This window comes from Ixodes scapularis, unplaced genomic scaffold (assembly GCF_016920785.2).
Source record: "Ixodes scapularis isolate PalLabHiFi unplaced genomic scaffold, ASM1692078v2 PGA_scaffold2__306_contigs__length_199485367, whole genome shotgun sequence".
Taxonomy (NCBI): Eukaryota; Metazoa; Arthropoda; class Arachnida; order Ixodida; family Ixodidae; genus Ixodes; species Ixodes scapularis.
Genome location: NW_024609857.1, coordinates 49,132,694 through 49,142,048, shown reverse-complemented (window position 1 = coordinate 49,142,048; position 9,355 = coordinate 49,132,694). Strand labels below are relative to the sequence as shown.

General features: G+C 45.9%; 1 protein-coding gene across 1 annotated transcript; it reads right to left on the bottom strand.

The window, feature by feature from the left end:
• Positions 1–486: 486 nt before the first annotated feature.
• Positions 487–7,404, bottom strand: LOC121836734 (lysozyme c-1-like). The gene is made up of 5 exons (XM_042291853.1): positions 7,234–7,404; positions 6,016–6,104; positions 3,856–3,916; positions 3,683–3,758; positions 487–666 (listed from the first exon to the last, which is right to left on the bottom strand). The coding sequence occupies exons 1-5, from the start codon at positions 7,358–7,360 to the stop codon at positions 600–602; spliced, it is 420 nt and encodes a 139-aa protein (XP_042147787.1). The 5' UTR covers positions 7,361–7,404; the 3' UTR covers positions 487–599.
• Positions 7,405–9,355: the final 1,951 nt, after the last annotated feature.

Sequence of the window (9,355 nt, the reverse complement as noted above, 5' to 3'; positions counted from 1 at the left end):
GTACCGCACTGGCTAAATTTCTTACCGTATACGGCGGAGACACCAACGGGCTGACTAACTTCGTTGTATAAACATACGCACAACACGATTACTTTTTTTTCTCGATCCTCCTAGCTACCGACAGTCTCCATATTCAAATGCCCATAATTTAATAACGAGAGTTTATTTGTGCAAAAGGATGAGCAACTGTTTGTCACTCTTTGAACATGGACTCTCATTTCTTCGCAGAGTAAAGGCACACTTGAACTCAAGCTTGAATTTTATAACAACCAATTTGTACCGATGACACTGGAAAAAATCTTCCGATAGGAAGTCCCTCTAGCTTATCCAATAGGTACTTACGGGTCCGGGAATTTAAGTGATCAAATAAAACAAAGAAGAGCTGACTCATTCATAAGCTTTATTAACGTTGCAAAAAATACTCGCCATTCAGCGGCGTAAAGGCCGCCGGCCTTTACGCCGCTGGATTTAGCTAAATGAGCGTTGACTTGATCACCAACTTGGCCTGACTAGAACGGTGGGTAAAGGTAGAGGTAGACGCGGCTCGCATCATCTTGATTGCCTTGGGTCAACTGTGACACGCAATGACCCTGAAGACATCAGTACCTACATCCCTTGACGTACGAGCTCAAGTTCTTTCCTCGGCACTTGTTTTTCCATCCGTACCTGCGTGACCGATGAACCAACCGTATGAGTACGAAAAAATAAACAATATGTATGCTCGACGAACCGTCACGACGTTTTCGTAACATACGCCCTTTGAACTCCATCACAATACGCCCGGGACACTATTCATTTGTTTTCCTTTACTGAGTTGGTTCCTTGCCTTTCTAACTATAGACGATAGAAAGGAGGTAGGCTGTGTCTCGTAAAAGGTCGCTCAAAGCAGAAGCCCCTTTCCTCTCCATTGTTGTGAATGATGAGCGACGTTCAAAGCAACGTATAGACCGACACGCGGGCTTGACGTCACGGAGCTGCGGCGACGCTGCGATCGCGCCGGAGACGGGTGGTGTGGGCAAGGGCGCGCGTTTTGTATGGGCGTCATAGCGCAGCATGCCGCGAAGCTGCGTCGCCGTTATTTGGACCGAAAGGTACAAAAAAAGTAGCGGAGTAAGTTTCCACAAGTTCCCGGCAGACTCTGAAAGGCACAGAAGGTGGATAATATTCGTGGATCGAAAAGAATGGTCGCCTCGCGCGAATGACCGTTTGTGCGGCAAGCACTTTCTTGAAGGCAAGTGCGCCCTCCATTTCAATCTCCGTCCCGAGACCCGCTTATGTGTAAGGAAACCGTCGTCTGATCGAGACCACCCGGATTTTGTTCCTACGGTGTTCGCGCACAAAGCACCGGCCAAGCGCTGGTCGGCGGTTCGCTACGCCCGTGCATGCTACTAAGCAGAAGGGGATCGGCGACAAAATGGCAGTGTTGTAAGCGTTACCGAAAAAAAGTAACGAAATACTTTACTCGTTACTTGCAAATAAAAGGTACGCGTTACCGAGCTATGTAACCTTAAAATAAAAAGAACGCGTTACCGCTACCGATAAAAAGTACCGCACATTACTTCTGCGTTACTTTTTAAATTATGATTTAACACGTTTTACTGTTTTGACGATACAATTATGCATAAGCTTATATATCAAGAAACATTATGTTGATGCAGAAACTGAAAATAATTACTTTATATCTTTTTACGGTTTCACGTAATTACTCACAAGAAAAACACACAGAAAAACGCAGAAAACTCAGAAATTTACATGGCTTGACGCCTAAAAACACGGAAAAATTTTGTGTAATTTCTTGAAGGCTTGGGAAGTAGTAACGAGTAACATAACTACGTTACTTGAAATAGTAACGTAAATACGTTACTCGTTTCTGTGTCGAAAAAGTAACGAGTAGGTTACTACGCTAATGAAAAAAGGTAACGCGTTCCTGGTAACGCCGTTACTTGTAACGGGTTACCGCCAAGACTGTAGAACGGACGAAGTGTTACTGCTTCTCATGCCTTGTGGTCATGGGGGTAGGAAAAATATCACACCTTGACTTGAAGACGCTGTGTGTATATAATCAATTAATAAATACACTTCCGCAGACCCACAGTCTGCTGATCCCGCCGGCATGGGCGGAAACCAACTCGAAGTAATCGGATAGGCCTCGAGAGACTTGCACGTCTGCACCGTGTCCGCCGTGAACTGGCTTGGCGAAAACAAACAAAAAAAACGACGGCGCGAGCCATCGATTTCGGTGGCAGCAACTCCACGTCGGAAGTCCAGCAGGCCTTGTCTGCGGCGTACGGATCCTCGAAGGCAACGCCGTCCACGCACAGTTTGTTTCGATACCACTGCCGTTCAGGCTCCAGTAGCGACCTCAAATAGTCGGGCATAGCATGCGACATACGTTGTCAGGAAATACGACGCACAAATAAAGCTAGAAGCGTCCCTACAGCGTCACCAACGAGCGCACGCCACACAACGCAATGGCGAAAACACGGAGAGCTGGGCCGCTTTTGCCCACATAGCTTCCGCGCATGCGCGGCCTTCCGGCCGTGTTGGTAAACAGAGCCGCTCCGAGAAGGGAAGTACAGGGTCCGATAGAGAAAAGGAAACCTTGGTTTTCGGCTTCCATAAGTGCACTACTCATCTCATAAAGCTTAAACTCCTTGAGAATGTGACGCTTGCCAAGGTGATAGAATGCGAAAGTTTCAAAACACGACTGGGACCAAACAAATAAAGGCGAAAAACTATTTTTTTTATGAGCAAACGTCCAACATAATACTCGTGACTCGTGAGACTAAGAAATAACTTTTTTGGCGACTATAGCATTTACTTCAATGAAACAATCTTATCAATAAGAAAGACAATCTTGTTTTATTTCTTGCTGACAAGTTGTTTTGCTGAAATAAATTATACAGGCGCCCACAACCCAATGCATTGATTTCACGAATATTAGGCTTAGATGGACGGCTCAATTATAAATTTCCTTTTTTTGGTTTTACCATCTCAACCTGGTAACCGTCCTCTTCTCAAACTTTCGCATTCTATCACTCCTGAAAACGCGCCATTCACATGTAGTTGCAGCTTGCTGCGATGCGTAGTATATTATGGCGTGTCGCAAAACAAAGTTTCATTTTCTCTAATAGACCATGTGCAAGGCGTACGTACCCCCCCTTCCCCACCCCCCCCCCCCCCCCCAAAAAAAAAAATAAAATTAAAAATACAGTTTTCTTTTCCGCAAAAGTTAGATATGCATCGCCGGACCCTCATTCTCCGCCCAAATGTAGCACTAGGGGTCCAAATCATAGGCGAAAGTTTCAGCACGAACGAATATCTTATACAAAGGTTACAAATATTTTCGGAAAATTTTCAATGAGAAAATGGGGCCCATTTTCGCCCGTTTTCGGTTTCTGGCCTCATGAGCTCCATGTATTCAAGAGCTCCATAGACCTCCATTTTCCCCCACTGAAAGTTTCGGAAAACCACTTATAACTTTTTGAATAAGGCAACAGTTAGTGTTGAACCTTTGGCATCTGTATTAGACCTCAAGCGTTACATTGGGTAGAGATTGAGCGTTCGGCGATGCGTAGTTTATATTTATGGTAACAAAAAAAAATGTTTGTTTGCTTTTTTTGGGAAGTTGGGGGGGGGGGGGGGGGGGGGGCGGAGCATTTTGTAGATTGGCATGTCGTACCATGCATTGAAGCCAGAACTCCTGTAGATCTGCCTGGCACATTTGATGGACGGCCCTATGTTGTCCGACTGCAAGGCTGTAAGAACGAGACGTAAGAAACAAAGAGAAAACCATTATACTCTGTCAAATATACAACGCTTCGACAAATGGTTTTTGGACTGCGATTTACTCACCCGAGCAGGATACCTTGCACAGGTTGTGTCTTCCAGGACTGCACCAATAGCCGTTGTTTATCTGCGCAACGCCATTCGTTTTCCTAAAGTGTCCACTCTTTAATACGAAGCTTGCGTAAATGAGCCCGAGTGTTACGATGTTAGTAAAGCCCGAGTCCCACTAGAGTGATACACGGAAACAAACGACAGCGACAAGCCTCAAACACACGCATCATGCTCGGGATTGTACCTCTGACAGGCGTTTTGTCGTTGGGTGCTCGTGAAGTTAGAAACGAGTGATTGCAAACCTGCCACAGATATTCTCGTGTGCATGACGCTCGCCAAATCGCGAAAGACTGGTTTGAGGCTTGCCGCTGTCGTTCATTTCTGTTTGTCGCTCTAGTGGGACTCAGTCGTAAGCAAACGCATTTTAAAAGTGAGCTTAAAAAGGAACCCCCCCCCCCCCCTTTAGGAAGCATTAAAAGGACACTGACAGCCCCCCTAATGTTTTAATCTTTTGCCAGGCGATTTATTATGGTGTCAGAAGACTGCCCAATCAATATTTTTCTACAGCGTCACACATATTTTTAATAAAGTAAAAAAAAAAGAGGCAACTGCTCAAAACCGACATCGAAACTGGACTGGTAAGGAAGAAGAAATATAGAGGAGAGAGTTCGCAGGAGTTACGTGGCTGTGCAACTTTTTTTATTTTTTTCCAATCAACGTATTTGCAGTTTTTAAGAAGTCACAAAAAATCGGTATCTTATTTTTCCTATTTTTAATATTGTGTGGCGGCCTTCGATGACCCACGACTTCGATTATATTTGGTGATTGTGTCTAAACCATGGAAAACGGCACGTGACCACGGAGAAGAGAGTGAGCACGACTCGAACCGGCCAGTTCTCGATCGGCAGTTTTTCGGGCGGAAAGAAAACAAATTTCGAGTCGCGAATTGTTTTTTGGGAAGTTGGACTCTCATATGCCATGTACAAATGAAAACGTTGGCGAGCCTAAATACCCTGTCAGTGTCCCTTTAAACCGTGGTATCGCTGTTCAAACGTCACACTCAAGACACGGCGTTTGCTGCGCGGATAAGAAAGCAGAACTATCTGCAGACACGCCTCAAGATTCATGTTCTAAGCATGTTTGCTTTACACATGCTTAGGACATGTTTGCAGACAGGCCTTGTTCGACCAATATGACGGGACCGCCATACAAGAAAGAAGCACGCCTCAAACGATGGCTGTCTTTTCTGTGATATATTAGCAAAGCGACCACGGTTTTAGGGTGGCAGACGACTCTCGCTAAGACATTGAGCTCCTTCTAAGCATGGTATACGTTGGCTGCTATACACTGGCTATCCTCAGGGACAACTTTTTTCTGGCGATGAAGCCAAAGCTTTATATGGGTACCTGTGTACAGAGCTGTGCAGGCGCGGTCTTCACTTCTAAAACGCAAGAAAAAAAACACGATAAAACTTTCAACCTTTCCACTCAGGTGAAGAAGAAAGACCAGCGAACCTGTACTATGGTGGGAATGAAGTAATGGCCGGCCGCAAGTCGGCAAGCCAGAGTGGAAAGTCTGGAAAGATTGCTGCTATCTATGAGCGACGGCGGCAAGCAGACAACCGGCAATCCGGTTGTCTGGTTGCCATCATCGCTCATAGATGGCGGTAGCTGTCCAGAGTTCTGTGCCACCATTTGTTTGCCGACGGACACGATTTCAGGGGTAATTGCCACCGTACGACTGCACACGAGTACTGCGCCAGAGTTCGGCGAAAACCCTGACGCTCGAGCTCGGGCACGGTGAACGCGACAGTGGTACATGTCGCAGAGTATTTTTCACTGAAAACAGAGTTCGTGCTGTATCATTTAAATATCAGTTGCTTTTATTTTTCACTCAAAACAGAGTTGGTGCTATTTTTCACTCAAAACAGAGTTGGTGCTATTTTTTACTCAAAACGGAGTTGGTACTATTTTTCTCTCAAAACGGACATGGTGCTATTTTTCACTCAAATATAGTTGACAAATCTGCATTGTGTGTTATGTTTGCGTTGTGCGCTTAGTATCTCAGTTTGTGCTACCACCTGGGTGGGGTACTCCCCTGCTGCAGCTTTCTAGGCACGACCGGAATCCTCCTGGTATGAGTAATAGGCTAACTTGAAAAATTAGCGCAACTTACCTGAAAAATGCCGAAGTCGGTGCTTCCATTTTTGTTCCTGTTTGTGGCCCTCGAGTTCAAGCTACTTTCAGCTTGAGCCAGGCAGATCCCTGTCGTATGACGTAAAAAAAAAAGTAATATACATACACATATATATATATATATATATAGAGAGAGAGAGAGAGAGGAGGCACGTAGCCAGGATTTTGTTTCAGGGGGGGGGCCCGTCCATGACAAAATGCTATATGAGTGGGAGGGGAGAGAGGAGGCCCCAGCAAAATGGAAGATTTCGGGGGGGGGGGGGGGGGGGGGGCATGGGCCTCCCTTCTGGCTACGTGCCTGAGAGAGAGAGAGAAAGAGACGAGAAAAGGTTTTGAATTTTAAAAAGAGGATTATAAATAAAATTAGCCAATCCGTCAAGAAAAAAACACACAAAGTTTTTTTTTTTACTTTTGTCATTCTAGAATACGTAACGCACGCTGTTTGCAAAATCCTCAAAGCATACGCATTTTTTTTTTTTTGCCATCTGTGTTTATAAGACAATTTAGGACATATAGTTCACGCCATCAATGCTTCGCCTTATCGCTGCAAGGGCCGACCTCAAACTGCCTCCAGGCCAAGTGGAAACCAGACAACGTAAAACACATTTTAACGGAAGTACACTTCCAGTCCAGAAGCGGTTCGCTATAATCGTATTTTGACATAACAGGCGGATCTCCCGGCAAGCAGCAAAAACAGACTATAATAAGTTTGGCGTTTAAAGCTCGTCGCACCATTGCTGCTATAAGCTGCCTGTCGCGCTTATAATGTCACACCTATTTTATAGCTTGTCCTGTCGTGTCTACTAGCCATTACAAAAGGCCACCACTATAGAGTTCTCTTAGAGCGTTTCCGACATCCCGCAACATTCTTCGCAACATGCTGCAGGATCCGGAACCCTACAGAAAAGGCTAGCGCCACGCATCCGCAGTCGGCGTCATCGTTGTGAAGAACGGAGGAGGAAGCACTGTGTACAAAAACTCCCTATTGTCTGGCCAATTTCGGGGTCACTGGAACGCCATAGCAGAACAAGCGGTAAAGCAGAAGTGACGTACGATCGACGTAATGTCTGCGCCTACAAGTAACGGCTATGTAAACGCTAAAGTTACTTTAGTAAGTGTTTGAGAAAAAGGCGCCTTTCACTACAAACGGCCGTCCCGCACCAACAGTTGTCGGCACGTTCTAAACTATCGGACTTACAGTCAGGAATCTGCGGTTTGGGAACGCCGTCCCTCACCAGCGCAGAAGCCAGTTCGCACCTGGTGAACTTCTTGGCAGCGGACGCTTCGAGAAGCGCAAACACCAGCAGCGCCAGGCGAACGCGCATCGTGATGGACGAAAGACTGAAACAAGCAACGAACCCAATATCTTCTAGATAGAAATCGTACAACCCGTTGCGATTTATATTTTTATTCGAGTCCCCCGGTTTTCCTGTTTGCTCTCAGAGTCCGATTCTTGCATGCCACGTTGTCAGCGGAAAGCCCCTCCCCCCCCCCCCCCCCTTCCCAAACACATACACACAGATACATACACACTTTGACCCGGTCTGCGGACGCTTATCGGTCCTGTTTGGCGGTATACGTACCCCGCATCCTCGTTTACCGGTGAACGCGTCAGATATTTCCGCATCCTCCGGTAAACTGACAGCATCGGTCGCCGGTCGGAGACAAAGTTCGCGCTGGGGTGGGTGTCCAGGTTTTTCCCATTGCTAAATGAGTCGCCGTGAGAGAAAGGCGAATGTACAAATAAATAACGATGGGGGCAAGGACCCCTTCCTGTGTAACTGCTTCGCGTACTACGCGATTACGGGTGCAAAAGGCATCCGTTATTTTGGTTGCTCTGTGTTTGCATTTCACGCGGACTTGGGTTTTCCCTGTTGGCTTATGCTCCCCGGGTGAAACCTTATTCTGTAAATATCCGTGTCGTATATCTGCCTTTTTTTTTTATATGCTTGGTTCTTCATTTTGTCGGGAGAAATATTGACAATCGTATGACAAATTATAAAGGTGTCGTTGTTGTTTTGCCTAGTTTTTAATTGTTCATGTTTTATTAGAGCTTCTACACGCGCTTTCTCTCTATATATACATATACACTTTTTTTGTCTTTTTTTTCCAAAAAATATAATGCATTTCAGTACTTTTATATTTTTACTTTACCGATAAATAGGAGAATAGATAGTAGTCGGAGTGCATCAGGCGGTGAAAAGCATCGAGAAAAAAAATTATTACGCTAGCTTCATCGTGCTGACAGAGACATGGTAGCAGAGAACACGTTGTGAATGGGCTGGTCACATGTCATGCTCGGGTGACATCACACGCCGTGACGGTACCACGTGACGTCACAGTCTTTCGCGCCGGTTCTTTATTATGACGGTCTTCCGATAGAATTCGGCCGATTATAAAACACATCCCGCGTTAGAACTTCACGCGTACTGTTACAGTGCGACTTGCCGTTCCACGGTTGTAACACAAACATTTTGGCGTCGCGAAAAAACAAAAACGTTTGAGTCGGTGCGTGCATCCTAACACCCGCTACACTAACTTCCCTCTGCGAGTGACGCCGCAGAATTCTCACATATCTAAAGTCCTACTTCCCATAAGATGGAAAAAAGCGTGACCATTGCTTTTACCGCCGCTTTCTCAAGTCGCAATTACTCGAACGAGCCTTTGTTGACGGCCGTTTTATTCGTAGATGTACGCAAGAAGAAAGGCGCGCTTTCGTACGTTTTCTATATATCCGCAGTCTCACTGCCAATACATCGCACAAAAAACAGTCTGCAGACACTTTTAGGCGCATTTCTTCCCTGTATCTATTTATCTATTTATCTGTACTGCGCGTCGATAGTGTTTATTCGAAAATTTAGATTACTCCGGTTTACAACAGAGATTTAAACAACGTATTTACAGTTTAGACATGGCAGCTAGGGCTCTTGAAGGCTGGTGTCGTGCCGACCAACGGTTCCAACTGGGCTCTGCTCGCGCCGGTAGACTTTTCTTCCTCTTCTCTTCTTAGCACATGCTCATTGTTCTCTTCCTTGTGAGGTGTGTATAGGGAGTATGCACTGGAGGCCATAGCTGTGTGCGCGAATGCTGAGCGCGTGTTGATGGCGAGCTTCCACTGTTCTTTCGCAACGTGCATTCCGCACCATCAAGAGTGCTGGTCTTAGCAGCCTATTGATGTGAGCTCGTTCTGAGCATGCGCTCTAAACAGCACCCACAAATATGGCGTCCAGTGAATACTCCCTATACTCCGTTTCACCTTCTGTTGTACCGCAGTGAAGGCTAGAAGCGCGAACTCATATCGTTGGCAGCTGCCCTTGGTG

Bases quoted from the DNA above. Each gene is read 5' to 3' on its own strand.
- LOC121836734 (XM_042291853.1), bottom strand. From the start codon at position 7,360: ATGCGCGTTCGCCTGGCGCTGCTGGTGTTTGCGCTTCTCGAAGCGTCC. The intron at 3,759-3,855 runs GTGAGTAAATCG...TCGTTCTTACAG, and splicing joins GTGCAAGGTATCCTGCTCGG to CCTTGCAGTCGGACAACATA. The intron at 667-3,682 runs GTACGACATGCC...TCGGTCACGCAG, and splicing joins AGTTCTGGCTTCAATGCATG to GTACGGATGGAAAAACAAGT.